Here is a 21,432-nt window from a genome sequence, read left to right on the forward strand (position 1 = left end):
TTGTTGTCTTGCGGTCTCGGGCAGAGCAGGAGCCATACCAAACTGATACAACCAGAAAGAATGCTTTCTATGGTACATTTGTAAAAGTTGGAGTCGTAGCTGACATGTCAAATTTTCTTAGTCTTCTGAGAAAGTAGAGGCGTTGTTGGGCTTTCTTAACTTAAGTATGACATCAGCTGGGTAATTCTTTCTTCACACAGACATCAGGTCCATGAAAACAGTATCCACTGGGAGGAGTAAGACCTGTAACCAGAGAACACAGATTAAAGATTATTGACAAAAGAAGGGTTGGGGGTGGGGTGGATCTGGAATGCACTGCCTGAAAAAGTGGAAACAGATTTAATTACAGCTGTCAGATGGTATTGAAGCTAAAATGAAAATGAAAAGAAAATGTAGGACTATGGGGAAGGTGCAAAGGAGCGGGGCTAACAGAATGGCTGTATCCAAATATCTTCATATAGGTCTTAATGGTCTGTAAGATTCACACAGCTTGACAATTTTTTTTAAGCTCACTGTTGGGAATATTAATAAATAATTTCTCTTATGGGAAATGATTCTTACGGCTGCTGCTGTGAGGGAAACGCCCACCTTTCCCGACTCAAGCCTTTTCGTCCCCAGGATACGAAGTCGTTTGGAATTAATTCTGACGCAAACCAAGTGCAGCAACTTCCATAGCAACTGGAAAGGGTTCTAGCATTTACCGCTGGTTTCCCAGTGGATTCACATCATCGATTAAAAAAGGGACAGATTTAATCTGCTGTAATGTGGGTCATCAGACAAACAGTGAGGACGTTTTCCGACGGATGGTGGGGCAGAAATTTTATTTCTCCAGACTTACAAGTAACATTTGGAACGTTTCTCCAATCACGGCAAACAATGCCTAACACATGGAAATAGCAATTAACTTGTGCATTTTAAGATTCCGGCTGAGCTTTTCAATTGCTTTGAGGTTTTAGAGAGTTCTCAAGATGCCTAGAAGTTACAAAGGGGTTGCAGAGTTGCAGTTTTGTAGAGCGACCCCGCCCTTCTCAGCACTGAGCCCCAGCTTGGGATGGTTCGCTACTCTCAGACCAACCCCTCAGCTTTTGTAACATACACCCTCAAACATATTGATTTTTAGTAGAAAGCTTGTGAAATGCATGTGCAATGATGTAGTGGGATTCCGGCTTGGTCCAACAATAGCAGCAGCCCTGTTTCCCCAATGCTTTTAGATGAAAAGAATGTATGTAACAATCTATCTGTACTTTGCCTTCCAAAAGTGTGCTTCTCTGGCTTTGCAGAGCTGCCATCAAAGCAGTCTTTGTGTTACACTGACCTCTGGCGTTTTTATCATGCTTCCTCGGAATTAATTTTTCAAAAATCAAACATCATGCATACTTTGAAAAGTCTCACCGATTGTTTAAGAAAACGGTTAAGATGTTCTGGTCACTGCTTTGGTGACAGCATTCAACTAACTATGTGGATAGAACAACTCGTGTTGGATTGATTTAATTTGCTCAGTAAAAGCAGGCTTGTTTTAGGATTAACGGATCTCTACCATTCTACCAGACTAAGATTGGCTTCCTCTGGATGTACACTCAATCTTGAGGAGGGGGGTGGGGGGATGGTGGGAAGTCTGTAGTCTGAAGCTAGATGCTTACAAATCCTTCAGCTCCCCGCCTCCATGAAGTAGTGTAAAGTTGTGGGTGATGGTCCAACTTTGCTGCTGCCAGATGCCGGTTGGTCCATGCACTGTCAATCACAGCAGCAGCACTCGCCTCATGGACCCCCACGGGAAAGTTCCCTATAAATATCAGGCATCTGCCAGCAATCCCTCTCTTGCAGCCCATAGAAGTTGGTGCTTGTGTGAGAAGGTTCAGAAAGTAGAGTATCTCCCAACAAGGATTACAAAATGTCCGTTACAAAGAGTACCTACCGCCGGATCTTTAGCGAGGCACCAGTGAAGCCCATATCCAGCTACCGCTCTTACTCGGTCCGTTCACTACCGCGCGTTAGCTCCAGCACCAGGATCAGTAGTTACTCGCAGCAGCCGATGATCAGGCGCAGCAAGGCGGCGTACGCCAGGAGCAGCGCCCCGGGGGCATCCGTGGGGAGCAGCCTGAACTTCTCCCTGGTGGATGCCATGAACTCGGAGTTCAAGGTGAACCGTAGCAACGAGAAAGCCGAGATGATCGAACTGAACGACCGCCTGGCCAGCTTCCTGGACAAGGTGAGGGGGCTGGAGCAGCAGAACAAGATGCTGCTGGCCGAGTTGGAGATGCTGAAGGGCAAGCCCAGGTCCCGCCTCGGCGATCTGTACGAGCAGGAGCTGAGAGATCTGCGCCTCCAGATCGACCAGGTCAACAATGAGAAATCCCGCATGGAGGTGGAGAGGGATAACCTGGCGGACGATCTCCAGAAACTGAGAGAGAAGTGAGTGTGTGCTTCTTACTATCTCTTACAGTGGGGCTCTCTTGGTTTAAGGGGGTGGGGTGGTATGTACAGATTTTCTTCAAAAGTCGTCCACTTTCACACAATGAGGGGGAACTAACCAGGCAGCAAGTTACCCTAAAGTAACAGACTCAGACTAAAACCTGTAATGAAGAATATGTTTCTCTACATCAGCAACATTTGTGGGGTTTTTTTGGGGGGGCGCTTTCTGAATTAGAAACGAAACAAAAATGCTGGAAATACTAAGCCGCTATCAATAAAGAATAATGAATTCATTGGCATCAGATAATCCCACAGCAGTCTGAGAATGCAGACATTCCTTGCAAGAATGTTTGAAAGCTCTCAAGAGTACATAGTTAAATCCGCTCTTAATTCCTCAAGGGCAAGACTTTTTTTGTGTAAATCAGAAAGAAATGTCTTGGTGCAAGTTGATTGTGGAATGGTGTAAGCTGGTCTGGCAAGTTGTGTAAAGTTCCTTTTAGTTACTGTGGACACTCCACACTTCATTGTTATTTCCAGCTTGGGTGTTAGAGGAGATTTGTGAATTCGCGGATCTGTGTGCAGTGATTGGAGCTATTGATGGGTGTGGAAGTGGCAGCGGGAGAATAGAGTTCAGTAATGCGAATGGATCTCCGGAAAGTGAGCACATGAGATCATCTTGCGTTTCGTAAGCTGGGCAGACACTCCCGATTTAGCCGGGGGGCGGGGGGAAGGAGGCTGCAACAGCTCCTTGAGAAATCATTTTCCCACCCCCACCCTGTCCCATCACTTTTCCAATCATTTCCCTTTAGCGACTTGTACCACACATGTCATGCCGCCAGTTGAAGGCTCCTCACATGAAAGTTAGCCTTAACTGTGTAATTGCAGCCTAAATTCAAAGTCAAGAATTGTCCTGGTTTTTTTGGGGGGGGCCAACAAGAAGGGAACATCCAGTTCGTTTGCTTTCAAATTGAGCTGGGGAAAGTGGCACCCAATTTGTGGACTCCAGGACTAACTCCGCCCTTAGTAGCTATTCAACCAATATCTGTGATTTAATTCCAGGGTTTGAATAAGGTTGCAAACATTTAACCAAAACTTTTGCAAAGCAATCGATTTCAGTGTGTTGAGGTACGTATCTATACATTCAACTAGAAAGAAAAGCGAGAATATAGGTAATTGAAAAGAGGGAGACGAGCATCTTTAAAACTTTACTCGTCTCCAGCACTGAAAGTTCAGGGCGGCGCTTCGAGGCGAAGTAGAAACTATCTGATACTCAATGCCGTTATTTGCAGATTGCAAGATGAAATTCTTCAGCGGGAGGAGGCCGAAAACAACCTGGCAGCTTTCAGACAGGTATGAACACAAAACTCACTGCCATCGGTGAAAATTCAACCTGATTTCAGTGATCGGGAGGGCTCGAGTTGATAGTCAATGCCCATGAGACTGGACCGCAAGCCTCCTACCAAGTGACCACATACAGAGAGACAGACACACCCAATCCAATCTGTGAGCAGATAAAAGGCTGCCTTAGAACAGTCCCTTCTTTTGAACCAACCCTCCCCCCATTCTAACCTTCCCTGCAGCGAGTGGCTTTCTGCGAGACTTCTGAATTTATAACAATTTAGAACATTTGGGGATAAAATCAATGCAACAGGAAGGGTATTACAAAAACATTCGAAATATAATTTATTTGATTATTTCTTAAATATATCAATGTCAACCAAAAATTTTTTCCCAAGTCTGCTTCTGATTTGCTTTTCATCCTTTGCTCACCCTGCTGTAGTCAATCACCTGTAAAGATACTCCTACAAGTAACTTTGATTTAGACATGAATTCCTACAGGGGCAATTTTAACTTGACCCACCTGGGGAGAGGGCTGGGGATGGGCAATTGATTTTAAATGCACTGGGGTGCAAACTGGCATGCCAGCCAACCCTGCAGGAGTTCTGCCTGGTGAGTTAAGTTAAAATTACCCTAGCTGTGTGAGCAGTTTACTTGGTGGGATCAGTCAAGAAGGTGAGGTATGCTACTGTCCTCACTGGATGGCCACATATGTGCACTTTCCAAAAAAAGGCTGATTTTTGTCCCGTTTTCCCAGTTCAGAGCATCCGGATGTCTGTGAAAATGTCCTCAGTGTCCCAGGCATTATTGGTTAATTCAGCGAAGAGCAGGAATCAAAGTGTTGTTATAACTGCATAATACATGGTGCCTGACTCCCTGAGTCAGCATGGAATTCTGCTGATGATATTCAGAGACACCCTGTGGAAAATGCACAAGAGCAGCCTGGGGTGACGTGGCCAGTAATCTCTCTTCCTGAGGAAGCGTCTGGCCCCCACTCGCTGACTGTGCATGATGGAACACTCTCTTTGAAGTTCCAGCTGGACAGAATTACTGAGCAGCCACTGTCTTACTGCTCTTGCGTCCGTGCTAAACTATTTTTTTCTTTTGGCTTTGTTAATTGAAGAACACATTCTTTTTAAAGTAATTCTCGTTGTGTTTAATCCAATGGCCCACAACCACACATCTTCCCTGAGTCTACAGGGTGTGGCACTCTGGGGCAGTCCCTTTCATTAAGATTCCTTTGCACTGAGAAGCAACTTATTGCTTCCATTAGCTCCCCCTGTGGTGGATAGCGGTGATTGAGTTCGAGCGGATGCACAAACTTTATCAGTCTAACTCATGACCCTGTCAAATGAATTATAGTAACGATTATTCCAAGGAAGCAGCTATTTGTTATTCCCCACTAATATAAAGCGAAGTCCAACAAGGATTTGTCTTGAAATGCTGTGAAAAGAACCCCGCTCATGTCAGTAAAATAATTGAATGACTAGATACTTTTGTACAGCTGGAAAGCAGTAGATTAGGGTATTGCAGTAGATTAGAGTTGCTGCAGTAACAACATTAACATCTTAGTGACAAGAAACAAGAAAGCAAAACTTTAATTTTTTTCTGGAAAAATTAATTATTCAATAAAGAAATACACAATTTGGTAACCCACATGCAACATGCTAATAACAGAATACTCAAAAACAGTGAAAAAATTTCATTGATCTATTTCCCTTTAATATTCCTGTCCTGAAGGCACTAACTCATTGACCAATAACATTTGTATCTAACATGTTTTTAACTTGTGTGTACTTAATTGTGAGATCTTGTATGAAATGAGCTGTAAAAGTTAAATACAAAGATAAGCTAAGAATGGTCAGACATGCTATTGTTTTTCATTTGGACTGATTTAATGTGTGGTTCTGTTTGTTACCAAAAACTTAATTGTCCTCTGCCAAGTGGGGTGCTAAGAATACTTTCAGTCTCCCCGCATTCTCTGTGATTTGCTAGATAGAAGTGCTTCTATAGGAGCCAAACAATTAAAAAACATTACTTCAGTTCTCTATTTATAGAAATGTAAAAATTAGAAGCAGGAGTAGACCATTTGGCTCTTCAAGTCTGTTCTGCCATTCATTTTGATCATGGCTAATCATTGAATTCAGTATCCTAATTCCCCCATCCCTTGATCCCTTTAGCCCCACGAGCTATATCTAATTTCTTCTTGAAATCGGACAATGTTTTGGCATCAATACGTTATGTGGTAGTGAATTCCACACATCCACCACCCTCTGCTTGAAGAAATTTCTCTTCACCTAAGTTCTAAAAGGTTTACTCCGTATCCTCAAACTATTGGGAACATTCTTTCTGAATCTATCCTGTCCAACTCTGTTAGAATTTTGTAAATTTCTATAAGATCCCCTCTCACTCTTCTAAACTCCAGTGAATATAATCCTAACCGACTTAGCGTCTCCTCATATGACAGACCTGCCATCCCTGGAATCAGCTTGGTAAGCCTTTGGTGTACTCCCTCTATAGCAAAGCCATCCTTCCTCAGATAAGGACCAAAACTGCACACAATACTCCAGGTGTGACCTCACCAACGGCTTATACAATTGCAGCAAAACATTCCTATTCCTATACTCAAATTCTCCTGCTATGAAAGCCAACATATTATTTATCTTCTTTACTGCCTACTGTACCAACGATTGATGCACGAGGACTCCAAAGCTGTTGTTGAGCATCCACCTCTCTCAATTTACACCCATTCTAGTAATAATCTATCTTCCTATTATTGCTGCCAAAGTGCATAAGCTCACATTTATCTGCATTACACTGCATCTGCCATGCAGATGCCCACATATTCAGCCTGCTGAATCTTGCTGAAGCATCTCTGTATTCCCCTCACAACTCATCCTCCCAGCCAACTTTGTATCATCTGCAAATTTGGAGATAATATATTCAGTTCCCTCTTCCAAATCATTAATATATAATGTGAATAGTTGGGGTCTGAGCACACATTCCTGCAGAATCCCACTAGTTACTGACTGCTTATCAGAAAAGATCAATTTATGCCAACCCTTTGCTTCCTATCTGCTGAACAGCTTTCTATCCATCTCAAGACGTTACCTGCAATCCCATGTGCTTTAACTTTACATAGTAGTCTGTTATGTAAGGCCTTGTTGAAAATCTAAACAAATCATATCTACTGGTTCTCCTTGGTCAGTTCTACCAGTTACATCCTCAAAAAGTTTTAATAGATTCGTCAAGCATCATTTCCCTTTTGTAAATCCATGCTGACTTTGTCTGATTGTACACATGCTGGCTTTGCTGATTATACCACTGCCTTCCAAATGCTGAGATATGAAATCCTTGATAATGGACTCTAGCAACTTCCCCAGTGCCAATGTTAGGCTCACTAGTCTTTAATTCCCTGTTTTCTCCCTTTTTGAATAGTGGGCTTACATTAGTTACCATCCAATCTGTAGGAACAATTCCAGAGTTCAAAGGATTTTGAAAAATAACTACCAATGGATCTACTATTTCCAGGGCCACTTCCTTAAGTACTTGAGATGAAGATTATCAGGCCCTGGAGATTTATCCACCTTCAATCCTACTAATTTCCCCAAAAGCATTTCTCTACTAATGCTCCTCACTAAAGCATGTTTCTCGCAGCACTTATGGCATATTATTCATGTCTTTGTTTGTGAAGACAATTGTTACAAACAACAAATATTTAAGACAAACATTTGCAAAATAAAAATGTAATTTCTCAGCCATTTCTTTATTCCCCTTATAAATAGTTACAAACTTAATTGGATGCATTTTCATAAAAGACTCAGTTGATTGTTAAATAATCACAAAATCCCTAGTACAGCTGATTAGGTAATGTTGCCTTCAAAGCATTTTAAAGTATTGTATATCAAACAGCAAATAGAAAACAATAGCTGCTATTTCATAATTGACCCAGTGTTAATAAAATCCAGCATCATGGCTGCTCTATAACAGAAACATCAAATTCACTCACTATTGAACAAACCTAGCTATCCTGTCTAATTAGAGAACTTATTACAGTGCTCTGTACTGAAGTTACCACATCAAAGCTCAAGTTGCAATTAAAGTCACCAACTGTTTGATCACCAAGACTTCATAGCAGGTTTAAATAACTGCATTCATCTTCGAGCCTAATCCCGTTCAGCATGAGAGCCAGCTGCATTTTCAGCATGAAATACAGCAATCCGGAACAACCAGATGGAATATTTAACTTCCAACAAAACTTTAAAAAGAGACTTATAAAGGGGAATAGCATTTCTTTTGAAGAAAATATCTTTGAATCTTATTTAAAACTCTTTGGAGAATGAGTGTTTGATCAGCAGAATATCAAAATCAATTAAGGATACACAAAAATAATTGGAATTTGAACAATGACTTTTTATTTGATTTGTAACTTCATCACCTCCGATAGTTAATGACAACCGTCATTCTCGAGCAGCAGAGTTGAACAATCACTGATTGATCATGAATGACTGTGACTGACCTGAAAAAGTTCAGAAGTTTATATTTTTCTTCTTGCATGCTGACTATGAGTCTTTATAGCTTTCTTAAAGCTATGGATATAAGGCTAATTTGCGCCTAATTTGGTTTTCATTGCAATTATCATGGGAACTAAATTCCAACATGAACTGGGCCGAATGGAATGTTTCCGTTTGTAATGCCTGTGTATTTCTATTTAAGATTGACCAGAAGAGGGGTGGTGCAGCATCAAATAGAGTTTATGCCAAATTTACAAGCATGTGGAGCTGCTCAAGTGCTGTCTGTCAATTTTGAAATCGTTAGAATAGTGCAACAACTATTGTTGGACACATTTTTAGCAATTGTTTAAAATGGTTGTTGTCTTTAGCTCGTCCTTCACATTTTGTAAACTTCAGTTTTTAAGATTTTTATGTTGTTGAAGCTATTCAAATACCAGTTTCCACTGATGGTTGAGCATTGACATGAGTGATTTAAATTATTGAATTCAGTTTTATATATTATTAGATATAATTCAATGTGACGGACAAAATATGTGCCAGAATGTTACTGGATCATAAATAACTAACAAGTAATTTCAAAATCAATGTTAGCTCTCACTCCCTATTGGAGATTTTTATACAAGACTTAAAGACACTTATAATCTACACACAAAATGGTTATTTCACTTCATGTAGTTGCAAAGGCAAATAGAAAAGGATTAACATAGCATTTTATACAGTATGTGTGCAATCATACATAATTAATAATTATGAATGCAGTTCACTATTGAGATAAGGTTTTATAAGACATTGCAACAGCACAGAATAATTGCTTTAATTAACGTTGTCCTGGATTTTATTTTTCTGTTGTTTCTATAAGGATGTGGATGATGCCTGTCTGGCACGTTTGGATCTGGAACGTAAAGTTGAGTCACTGCAGGAAGAAATTATGTTCTTAAAGAAACTTCATGAAGAGGTAAGCATGTTTTTTATAATTCAGAATACTTTTTTGGGTAATATTCATTTAAATATGTTATGCTGGTTAAAGATATCTAGAATGTACTATTTTGTTTAAACATTGACTTGTATATTTTTATTTTTTTTCTTCAGGAAATTCGTGAACTGCAGGCTCAAATCCAAGACTCGCAAGTCAAGGTTGAAATGGATGTGGTCAGACCTGACCTGACTGCAGCACTCCATGAAGTTCGTTCTCAGTTTGATAAACTTGCTGCTAAGAATATTGCTGAAACCGAGGAATGGTACAAGTCCAAGGTATGTTTTCTGCTATACATTTTATGATAGTCATGAAAACAAAATGGAGGCCAAACCACCTATCAATCAACTTCTACAGCTTACACCAAGCACTATCCCTCTCCCAGTGCCAATTCTATATCTTTATTTCTTGTTTTTAAAAAAAAGCATCTTTGCCCTTCCTCCCACAATAGAATATATAATTACTATCACGCTACTATCTATACTAAACCCTTAGTTCTATTCCTATATCTACCAGCTATACCCATCGCATAATTGCACTCACTCCCAACTCCAAGTTGCATATTTCAAATTGTCATTCAAATCCTAGTAACTTCCATACTCATAAACACATCTAAATTTTAGAACAGCTCAAATTACTACTGTTATACACATTCCAATTTCATCAACAGACTAATCTCATCCTTATCCATGCTCCGTACATTTCAACTATACCAGTTTATGGGAGTGATTTTCCCACCCCGCTGCACTGGTCGAGTTGCATAGCGGAATGGGAAATTTCAGCGGGAGACAAAACATCCCAAATGCGCCCGGCATCCAGCCAGTTGTGATCTTCCTGGGCCATTTCACCTGACTTGATCATGGCTCGAGGCTGATTTAAATATTCGTATCCTTTTATAAATCTATTCAGCGATCCCGGGACACTATTGTTTGGGTTTGATTGCCTTTCCAACCTCGCAGGTGGAGATTCTCATTGGCGTAGATACAGATGGACCTATCAATGGGGACCAGATGTAATGGCCTTGCCAGGGGGCTGGAGGCTACTGAGGTCCCCTGGGTGGTTGGGGGCAGTACCCCTTCTAACAGACTGGGACCCTGGCAGTGCCCACCAGGACCCCGGAAAAGGGGGTGGGGCCTTCAGGGGGAGCCTCACAGGGGGCAGAGCCAGACAAGAGATAGGAGGGGAGGAAAGAGGGGCACTCTGCATCAGGAGTGGCAGCTAATGGTGAGGCTAGCAATTGGACGTCAGGACCGCTGATCAGGAGACTGACAATCGGGTGGGGATGGCAATCAGAACAACTAGAGGGAATAGGTTTAAGGTGAGAGGAGAGAGATACAAAAAGTTCCAGAGGGGCAATTTTACCATCAGAGGATGGTGAGTGTCTGGAGCGAGCTACCAGAGACAGTAGTAGAGCGGGAACATAAGAACATAAGAAATAGGAGCAGGAGTAGGCCATCTAGCCCTTCGAGCCTGCCCTGCCATTCAATAAGATCATGGCTGATCTGTCGTGGCTCAGTTCCACTTTCCCGCCCTCTCCCCATAACCCTTAATCCCCTCTCTTATCAAAAACCCATCAACCCGCGTCTTAAAAATATTTAGCGAGGCAGCCTCCACCACTTCAACGGGCAGAGAATTCCAGAGATTCACCACCCTTTGAGTGAAGAAGTTCCTCCTTAACTCTGTTCTAAACCGCCCCCCCTTTAACTTGAGGCTGTGCCCCCAGTCCCACTGTCTTTTTTGAGCGGGAAGAGTCTCTCCACCTCTATCCTATCCATCCCATTCATCATCTTATACGTCTCAATGAGATCTCCCCTCATTCTTCTAAACTCTAACGAGTACAAGCCTAGTTTATTCAGCCTCTCCTCATAGCTCAACCCCCTCAACTCCGGTATCAGCCTAGTAAACCTCCTCTGCACTCCCTCCAAGGCCAAAATATCTTTGCGCAGGTGCGGCGCCCAAAACTGCACACAGTACTCCAGCTGCGGTCTCACCAATGCCCTATACAGCTGCAGCAAGACCTCCCTACTTTTATATTCAATCCCCCTTGCTATGAAGGCCAGCATCCCATTCGCCTTCCTGACCACATGCTGCACCTGCAAGCTGGGTTTTTGCGACTCATGCACAAGGACCAAGAGGTCTCTCCGCACCGTCGCCTGCTGCAGTTTTTCGCCACGTAAGTAATAATCCTTCCTACCATTATTCCTACCAAAGTGGACCACCTCACACTTGCCAGCATTAAATTCCATTTGCCATTTCCTGGCCCATTCGCCCAGCCTATCTAGATCCTTCTGCAGACTCTCTACACCCTCCGCACAATTTGCCGTTCCCCCAATCTTGGTGTCATCAGCAAATTTCGACACGCTACACTCGGTTCCCTCCTCCAGATCATCTATATAAATGGTAAAAAGCTGAGGCCCCAGCACCGACCCCTGGGGCACTCCACTAGTCACCATTTGGTCAATTTGTACAATTTGGTCTTTTTAAAATGCATGTTACAGTTACATGGATAAGATGGGTATAGAGAGATATGGGCAAAAATGCGGGCAGTTGGGACTAGCTTAGTGGTTAAAAACTGGGTAGCATGGACAAGTTGAGCCGATTGGCATGTTTTCATGATGGGGGCCCACTTGCCCACAGTAAATGGGAGATCAGGGTGCATGCCGGTTTCCCCGACAAGTATTTTCCCACACTCTTGTCAATTTTTTTGGTAGTAGGGAGTTTCATGCCAGTGGAGGGGGTGGAACCTCAGCTTGTCGGAAAAACCGGAATGAAACGCTTCGATTTTCAGACTTTTTTGGCACTTTGAAAATCTTAGGGGAGAGTTCCACCCTACCTTTCCCACCTTAATACCTAATGTAACCTGTGGAATCACTTCACTCTGCACTTTTCCCATTCGTCACCCTAGTGATAAACTCTTCCACACTACTATCTCCGCAGTCAGTGTCACTGTCACTGTCACATCCACATTTTCCTACAGCGACTCCCACAGCAATCAGGGCAATGTACATTAATCCTTTATTAAATACAAAACTAAGATTTAAATGTATTTTATTTGGTAAAGTCAGGACGCAAGTGTTATATTAAGAATCGCTCATCGAGATTTTTGTATTGAAACAGTTGGCTGATGTGAGTGATTCTGCCTCTCGCAACAATGATGCTCTTCGCACAGCTAAACAAGAGAATAGTGAATACCGCAGACAAATCCAGACACTGACCTGCGATATTGATGCACTTAAGGGAACAGTAAGTACTCTAAATATGTATTATATGTAGCCTTCAACAAATTCAATTCAGTTATAGAACTGAAAGATTTGTTGACCAACAACAACACTGCACGTTTATCAAATCCTTTAACACGATAAAACATGCCAATGTGTTTAGCGACACCATCAGAAGTAAAAGTTGCCACCAAGCTACATAGGGATATTAGGACAAGTAAGACCATAACTCACCAACTTTAAGGGCGTTCAAATGGTCAGTGGATAAGCATATGGATAACATTGGATTAGTTTAGGTTAGAGGGTCATTAGATCCCTTCCACTGGTCGGGGCAACATCAAGGGCTGAAGGGCCTGTACTGTGCTATAATGTTCTATGTTTTATAAGATATAGGAGCAGAATTAAGCCATTTGGCCCATCGAGTCTGCTATGCCATTCAACCATGGCTGATAAGTTTCTCAGCCCCATTCTTCCGTTTTTACCTCCATATCCCTTGATCCCTTTTAACAATCAAGAACCTATCCATCTCTAGGTAGATGACCCAATGCTTCATCAGAGAGGCAGGTTTTAAGGAGAGACTTAAAGGAGAAGAAAGAAGTAGGGAGATGAACAGGTTTAGGTTCAGACTTCCAGGGAACAGGAACTGGAAAGCTGAAGGTGTAGCTGCCGTTGGAGAACAATTAAAATTGGAGATGCACAAGAAGCCAGAATGGATCAGTGCTGAAACTACAAGCAAGTAGCAGCACTAGAGGAGGTTATAGAAATATTACAGTGGTAGAAGTAGACAGCCTTGAAGATGGGGTGGGTTTATGGTTGAAAGCACAGGTCAGGATCGAATAGGATGTGGAGGTTACAAACAGACTGCTTCAATTGAAAGCCAGGGAAAGGGATGGAATTGGTGGCTAGGGAACAGATTTTGGGACAGAGACTGAAGAAAATGCCTTCAGTTTTTTCTAACTTCGGAGGAAAGGCCTGGAAAGCTGCATAACAAATCAAATTCAATGGAAAAGCCAAGAGGGATAATGCTGAGTTAAAGCTGAATGTTATTGAAGTACATGGATAACATTGAAAAAGCAAAGGAAATATTTTTAAAGAAAGGCTGATAAGTCTTAATAGATCTGATCCTCAATCGTTTTAAATAACGGGAGCCAAAATCGCCAATTTCAACAGAATTATAAAGCGAAAACAAGTTATGATCAAATTTTACAGTGCTCTGTTCAGTTGCCAGCTTGAGAATGCTACTCTGTTCTGATCATGGCAAGACAAAGGGAAGAATTTCAAGCACTGTCGAGCTACAAGAATCATTGCCTGAGGCTGAATTGTGGGGAAAGTTGGAGAAACTTGGAAATTTCAGCCTCGAAAGAATGTGGCTGAGTGCCAATCTTAGCATTTCTGTATAACATAATGTACATAAAACAGTTGGCAGTAAGGAAGAGGTAAATCTGAAAAAATAAATAAAATTGCAAGAGAAGGTGGGTGTCACAGGCTCAAAACTAGTGAATAAAAACATTGGAAATGATCAACGTGTAGAATGGGCTTACAAATTGGTTCTTAAATACTTCATTACCCTATTAGACATAGCAGTCAGAAGGATTCAGGCCTTGACTTTCCCTCAGTCTCATGGAAAGTCCAAAATACTGTCCTCGTTGTCTTGTTTCTAAGTCCTGTTCACTGCTGTTATCTGTTGTGGTAAACATCCCAATGCAAAGTTTAAGGGCAACTTTCTGGACACAAGTATAAGTAGCACCTCTTGGTCATTAAAAAAAATCACCTTTTACAACCTCAAGATATCCCAAAATGTTCCACAGCCAATAGTGCACTTTCAATGTGTAGTTACTGCTGCAATATAGGAAATCTGGCAGCCAATTTTCACTTAGCAAGCACCTCAAACAACACTGAAATAAATGATCTGTTCCTCAGGGATTTGTTTGATGTTGACCAGAATATCAGGAAAATATCTATGCTCTTTGAATAGACTGAGTAAATGTGGCTTGGAGAGCCAGGAATGTCCCTTTCCATCTCATTTGCTTTATAATATTGCTTCCAAATTTAGTACAGGCTGAGTACATTTCAAGGCCATATAAGGAGGTGCATGAGCCTTTCAAAACATGTTGCTTCTTCATATATTTTTGGTATTGCCTGGTTAATTACTTATCTCTGATGCTACAGAGAGGAATATCAAAGCAAATACTTAATTAAACTCAAGTACACCAATAAGGTTATTGGCCCAGAAGCTTGTCATACTGTATTTGCGCTGATATCAGCAGAAGATTTTTCCAAGTAGTTTGGGGGTTGCCTTTTTCCTAATATTTGAACACCCCCCCCAAATACATTGGTAAATATATACCATGCCATCTTCACTTGCTTTAGTTCTCTCCTTCTGTTTTCTTTTTAACTCTACATTATTTTAAAGTTGCTTTCTAATATCTGTGTTAAAATTTATTGTATGTTAAACTTTTGAAAACGTTTCTGATTCTTAACTTTTGAAACTTTATCAATATTGCCTTTTAATGGATGGGTGTTGCTGCAGATCCAATGAAGCTACCAACAAATACTTTACAGCTAAAAAAGCAATCTTTATTCTTTTAAGTGATCACTATTGTGATTGTAAACTGCCCTGATCATCCCAGGAAAATTTTCAATTATAGTGGCTTACAGTGAATGACTGAGAAGCTAAATCATTACAACTATGATTTTATGCCTTGGCAAAAATCCCAAGTGCCCTCATGAATTCTGAAATTAAGCAGTACATTAATAAAACTTGTGGTTTATGAATGTATATCTGGAATGGTTTTGGAACCATTGAAACAGAGGTGATGCTCTTCCTCATACAAATATGAGAGAAAAAGCATGAAGTAGGGGACTGAAGGAAGAAAATGAAAGTAACACAAATATTCCTGTTAAAACAGAATGAATCTCTTGAGCGTCAAATGCAAGAAATGGAAGAACGTTACATTTTGGAAGCAAATAATGCCCAAGATACCATTAACCGTCTTGAAGATGACATTGGTAACTTGAAGGATGAGATGGCTCGTCACTTGCAAGAATACCAAGAGTTGCTGACTGTAAAGATGGCTCTTGATATTGAGATTGCAACCTACAGGAAATTGCTGGAGGGCGAGGAAAGCAGGTAACGTTTTTGTGTAATTTAAGAAAAATATTTACTTTTTAATTCAAATGAAAAGTAGTGTTAATTATAAAATATTCAGTTTGAAGATTGATACAAACATATACTCAGTAACTTCAAAAATCCATATAAGTTTCTTCGCTTTGTAAATGCACTGACATAAGCAGCAAGAATTAAACAAGTACCTTCACAAAACAAAATTGGTACTTGTTGTATAGAAAACACATTTGAACTTATGGTGCTTTGTACATATATTATACACATGTGAACAATAAACTGACAAAACTCACCACTAATATAGCAAGAGAGATTCTTCTTTAAATCTCTACCATTAGGTCGAGTAAAAGCTTCACCTGACTTTTAAAGCTAATCTCCTTATGTGTGTAATTTTAGTTCTTGGCTAGGTTAGAAGACCCACCAATATCTTCTCAGTAGAACTGTCAACGGGTAATAAATGTTGCTTTGCAAACAATGTCCATATCCTGTGAACAAATGAAGAAAAAAAGACCATCACTTGAGATGTTCCGGGCAAATAGAGCAGCAACTTGGTTGCCTTTGGTGGAATAAATGACTGAAGCTGATGATAGTAATTGATCTTTAAATTATTGTGACGGTGGAGATGCATTGGTGATGGTAGTCATAAGATTTTTACAGCTGAATCTGTTCTTTCATTCCATCTGGAGGAATCTTTTGGGAGGATAGAATAAATTTACACATTGAGTCAAGGCAGCAGAAGCTATTGAGTGATTCGACAGGGAGTTGGCGTGGTAATAGTAGAATTACATGGAAGGATGATTTCCTTCATTTGTGTAATTATATATTTATTTTCTTTGGCAGGATTTCTATGCCTGTGGCACCATTTGGTTCTCTAAGCCTTTCTGGTAGGTTATCTCTATTGTTAACTTGGAAATGGATGAGTAACATTTTCATTTTTTAAAAAGTCAGTTTATAAAAAGCACCTGTTTTAAGACATGCTTTTCCTGCTATAAAGGACCTTTCTCTTTACTTCATGCCATGCACTGAATGCAGAATGATATTGGTAAGTCAGCTGTTCTGTGGTTATAGTATTCCTTCACAGACATTTGATCTAAGAAATGTTTTTCTTTACCTGCACAACATATATTTCACAAGGCCTACTCAACATTATAGTACCAAGTACAAGCTTCCACACTTATTCTTTTTAAAGGTGCAATGAAATCTGAGCTGGTTCTGGTGAAAGGTTTCAGAGCTTCAATTTGTATTTTTACCTGATGAGGTACCATACTGCCCAGAACATTTGGTTGAATATTTGTCTTATAAAGGAATCATTAACAATTGACACTGTTTAAGATACAGGTTTGGATTTCCTTTTTGTTCACAATAGTGGATTGGGACTTCTGTCTGCCATTTTAACATTAATCCCAATTTATTTTTCTTGGTGGCATGGCAGTTCACACTGATATCCCACCAAGAGAGGAAGTCCACTACTGCAATAAAGGCATCACAGCCAAGACCAAACCTGTATCTACCCAGCAACCACACAGATAAAGTTCCAGCAGAGATCAGACTTGAGCCATTCTCCAAAACTAAAACAAGGTGGTACCCAACACCCTACCACTTTCCTGGCTACGGTCAGTTAACTCAATGTTGGCCTATAGTCAACAAGCCAAGGAGTATGGATACTGTTCAATATGTTTCAAACTTAAAGCAAGCCTATAGATACATGTCTAACATTTTTTATTGCATTCAACAATGGGACATCATGCTTAGTAGTAAATGCAGTGACCCAATAATGTCTTTATGTTCCAACTTGATTCTGGCAATAAGCATGTCTTATAAATGTTCAGAGAGCGGCATTATTATTTAAATTGTGGACTAGTCTATTTAATATAGGAGGTTTCAGTTAAAAACATAAGAGGAAGCATATTGTTCTGTCTTTGCACAGTTGGTATTTTGACTGAAACCATTCCTCTATGATTTCATTATTTGTATTTTCTTTCCAGATGCCATGTATGAGCAGCAGCCAAGTGATGTTCATATGTCAAGGAGGAATGTTGTAATTAAAACAATTGAAACCAGTGGAGGAGACGTTAGTATTAAAGTTCACAAAAAAAATTAATAAAATGGATATACCTCTTTCCAGCTTACAAAAACTAATGTGTCAAATATTTTCTTTGCTTTTGCAGATACTCAGCGAAACTACCCAGAGAATTGAAGACTGAACCAAGTCTTTGGTCTGAGAATGCTCTTTCATGCGCGTGGAAGCCGATGACCTATAAGAAGAAACGCTTGACAAGAATGTTGCTCCTCCTTTTAATCAAGAAGAAAACTGTTGGCTTTGAAGTGCCTTTCTGTATCTAACTGAAGAGTGTCAGATTCAATAAAGTTGTGTTGTAAGCTTTGTAGAAAAGCAAATGGTTTTACAGAAGGAATATATCACTCTGTTTACAGAAAGAGTTTACAATGGCACAGTAATAAATAGCAATACTTCTTCATTCACCAGTTTTGAATCTTTTATTTACAGGTTTAGAATCTCAATTGCTTTACTTTTCTTCCCAGCAATTCTGTGTAAGCAAGCTGTAATAAAACTTTGAACAAATCCTCTGTTTGAATTCTTATTCAGCTGTTTTGATGGAAGTTTTCAGCATCACCCCCATAACTTGCTGCTAGGGGCTGCTTTTAATAATCTCTCACTAAGAAACATATAAAAAGTCATAACCATTTTGTAATTATGTTTTGCTATGATTGGAATGCGCTACCTAGACACTTTTCATTTAGAGAGCTGTGCAAAGCAAGGGTACTAAGAAACTCCAGGTCAATTCAAAGGGTAATCAAGCGTAGACAAGCACACTCCTACTTGCAGTTAGCCTGCTTAAAGACAGTGGTCAGCACTACTGTACATGAAAAATAAATGAGACTGACCAAAAGGTGCCATGTAATTTACAGCAACTGCTGTGCTGGAAATTTGAAGTAAAACTAGAAAATGACTAAATATTTTGTAGGTCAGGGATCATCTATGGAGAAAATCTCAAGTGACTTTCTGTGAGTGTTAATGAGACACATGCATAGCATGAAGTTCTGACGTGTTCCTGGTGGGGAGTATTGCACTGGAAGCATGGTAAATGTGTTACAGCATTGTCACAAAGTGTATAATGGAAAATTATTCTACAGAATATGAGACCACATACAACATATATTGAAAAGAAATGACAGTCAAGGAGGAAGACCATAAGACAGGAGCAGAATTAGGCCACTTGGCCCATTGAGTCTGCTCCATGATTCAATCATGGCTGATATTTTTCTCGTCTTTATTCTCCTGCCTTTTCATAATCCCTGATTCCTTTGTTAATCAAGAAATTTTCTATCTCTGTCTCAAAGACACTCTGACTTGGCCTCCAAAATCTTATGCAGCAAAGAGTTCTGCAGATTCACCAATAGGAAACAATATTATACATTTGTACATGATTTGACCAAGCGATAAAATTATAAGTAAGTCTCCAGTCATGTTTGAAAGGTCCTGATGTGTTCCCTAATTAAATCTCTTCTTTCATTTCTCCTGCTTGCATGTTTTGTCCAACTCATCAGATTTAACTGCCCCTCATAGTTTAATATCGTTTGTGAGTTTGACCAGTTCGTGATGAATTAAAAATGTCAATAACAAGATGAATAAACAAGGATAACAACAATGAAATAGGTTTACCACTGATTAAAAAAAAGAAGACAATGGTATTGTAACACAGAAACAGATGTCATTCTATAGAAATGAATGCAAACAATGTTTTCATTGATTATATTGACTTGTTTCAGCTTCCTATCCACTGGTAACCGTGGTTACTAACTGAATATTTCTTGGTGTATGTCAGCTTTCTGGAACTTGATGAATGGAAAACATCTGTTAAACACATCATTTTCAGTTATACCCATATAAGGATAAAAATAAAATTACTCGTAACCGAACATGGCATAACTTGTGGTTGAAAGAAGTACTTTGGGGTATACTTTTCCCTGGTATCACGATTTGAAACTCATACTGAATTTTTTTTTGCTCGTATCAGCAATCAAAAGAGCAGTACATTAAGATTTGAAATAATACACCATTTGAAGTTAAATACTTTTAATTTATTTGCAATGGGTGTTCATGATGTAATTCGGCATTCAAGTTACACATGTCAACAAACTTTCAATTTTAACGACCAGCTCACATTTGAGATTATCATTTTCCTATTAACTACTGCAGAAAACAAAAGTGAACTTACCTCTTTTGCTAGCAATCTTATCACAAATGCATTCTGTTTTTTCAAACAGCACGCAACGACATCTGGCTTACAGATGGCATTTGGTCTGCCAGAGAGCATAAATACCAACTCCTAATTCAAACCACCTTTTGTACCAGAACAAACATGCACTAAATTTCATGAGATGGTTAAAAAAAACCTATGTGGATTTAAAATTGAAGAGCTTCAGAAAATGAGCAATGGGTTAACGTTGTGCCATTACCCTGCTCCTTTTCAGTGTGATTCAGGCAGCATGGCAGCTTCTTGATGGTGATAATGTCACTGGACAAGTAATCCAGAGGCCCCGGCAAATACTCCAGGGACATGGGGCAGCAGGATAGCACAGTGGTTATCATCAGGGACCCGGGTTCGATTCCTGGCTTGGGTCACTGTCTGTGTGGTATCTGCTTGTTTTCCCCTGTCTGCGTGGGTTTCTTCCGGGTGCTCGTTTCCTCCCACAGTCCAAAAGATGTGCTGGTTAGGTGCATTGCCCATGCTAAATTCTCCCTCAGTGTACTCAAACAGGCACCAGAGTGTGCAGACTAGGGGATTGTCACAACAACTTCATTGCGACGTTAATGTAAGCTGACTTGTGACTAATAAATAAAAACTTTCTTTTAAACTACAAATACTATCACGGCAGCTGGTGGAACTTAGACTTCTCCACAGATGCTGCCAGACCTAGGCGATGGCTTCATGTATTATCACTAGACTATTACTCTAGAAACTCAGCGAATACCTGGGACCCAAATTCAAATCCTGCTACAGCAGATGGTGGAATTTGAATTCAATTTTTAAAAAATGGAATTAAGGATCTACTGCCTGCCACGAAACGATTATTAATTGCCAGAAAACCCTATCTGATTCACTAATGTCCTTTGGGGAAGGAAATCTGTTGTCCTTACCTGATCTAGCCCACGTGTGACTCCACAGCCACAGCAATGTGGTTATAGAGTCATTGAGATTTACATCATGGAAACAGGCCCTTTGGCCCAACTTGTCCATGCTTCCCCTTTTTTTAAAAAAAAACCCTAGGCTAATTTCAATTGCTTGCAGTTGGCCCATATCCCTCTGTACCCATCATACCTATGTAACTATCTAAATGCTTTTTAAAAGACAAAATTGTATCCACCTCTACTCTGGCAGCTTGTTCCAGACACTCACCACCCTCTGTGTGAAAAAATTGCCCCTCTCGACACTTCTGTATCTCTTCCCTCTCACCTTAAACCCAAGCCCTCTAGTTTTAGATTCCCCTACCTTTGGGAAAAGATATTGACTATCTAGCTGATCTGTGCCCCTCATTATTTTATAGACCTCTATTACATCACCCCTAAGCCTTCTACGTTCTAGAGAAAAAGTCCCAGCCCATCCAGCCTCTCCTTATAACTCAATTCATCAAGTCTCAGTAGCATCCTAGTAAATCTTTTCTGCACTCTTTCTTGTTTAATAATATCCAACGTCCCATACAACTTCAACAAAGCATTCCAACTCCTGTATTCAATGTTCTGACCAAAGAAACCATGCATGTCGAATGCCTTCTTCACCACTCTGTCCACCTGTGACTCCACTTTCAAGGAACTATGAACATGTACCCCTA

The 21,432-nt window shown here is 40.2% G+C and overlaps 1 protein-coding gene across 1 annotated transcript; it reads left to right on the top strand.

Annotated features, from left to right (window-relative positions):
* Positions 1–1,798: 1,798 nt before the first annotated feature.
* LOC145357475 (type III intermediate filament-like) lies at positions 1,799–18,161 on the top strand. The gene is made up of 9 exons (XM_080210846.1): positions 1,799–2,412; positions 3,702–3,762; positions 9,124–9,219; positions 9,354–9,515; positions 12,355–12,480; positions 15,365–15,585; positions 16,420–16,463; positions 17,565–17,650; positions 17,748–18,161. The coding sequence occupies exons 1-9, from the start codon at positions 1,892–1,894 to the stop codon at positions 17,781–17,783; spliced, it is 1,353 nt and encodes a 450-aa protein (XP_080066972.1). The 5' UTR covers positions 1,799–1,891; the 3' UTR covers positions 17,784–18,161.
* The last annotated feature ends 3,271 nt before the right edge of the window (positions 18,162–21,432 follow it).

This window comes from Carcharhinus amblyrhynchos, chromosome 2 (genome assembly GCF_965287045.1).
Source record: "Carcharhinus amblyrhynchos chromosome 2, sCarAmb.v2.hapA, whole genome shotgun sequence".
NCBI classification, from domain to species: Eukaryota; Metazoa; Chordata; class Chondrichthyes; order Carcharhiniformes; family Carcharhinidae; genus Carcharhinus; species Carcharhinus amblyrhynchos.

Bases quoted from the DNA above. Each gene is read 5' to 3' on its own strand.
- LOC145357475 (XM_080210846.1), top strand. From the start codon at position 1,892: ATGTCCGTTACAAAGAGTACCTACCGCCGGATCTTTAGCGAGGCACCA. The intron at 3,763-9,123 runs GTATGAACACAA...TGTTTCTATAAG, and splicing joins ACCTGGCAGCTTTCAGACAG to GATGTGGATGATGCCTGTCT. The intron at 9,220-9,353 runs GTAAGCATGTTT...TTTTTTCTTCAG, and splicing joins TAAAGAAACTTCATGAAGAG to GAAATTCGTGAACTGCAGGC.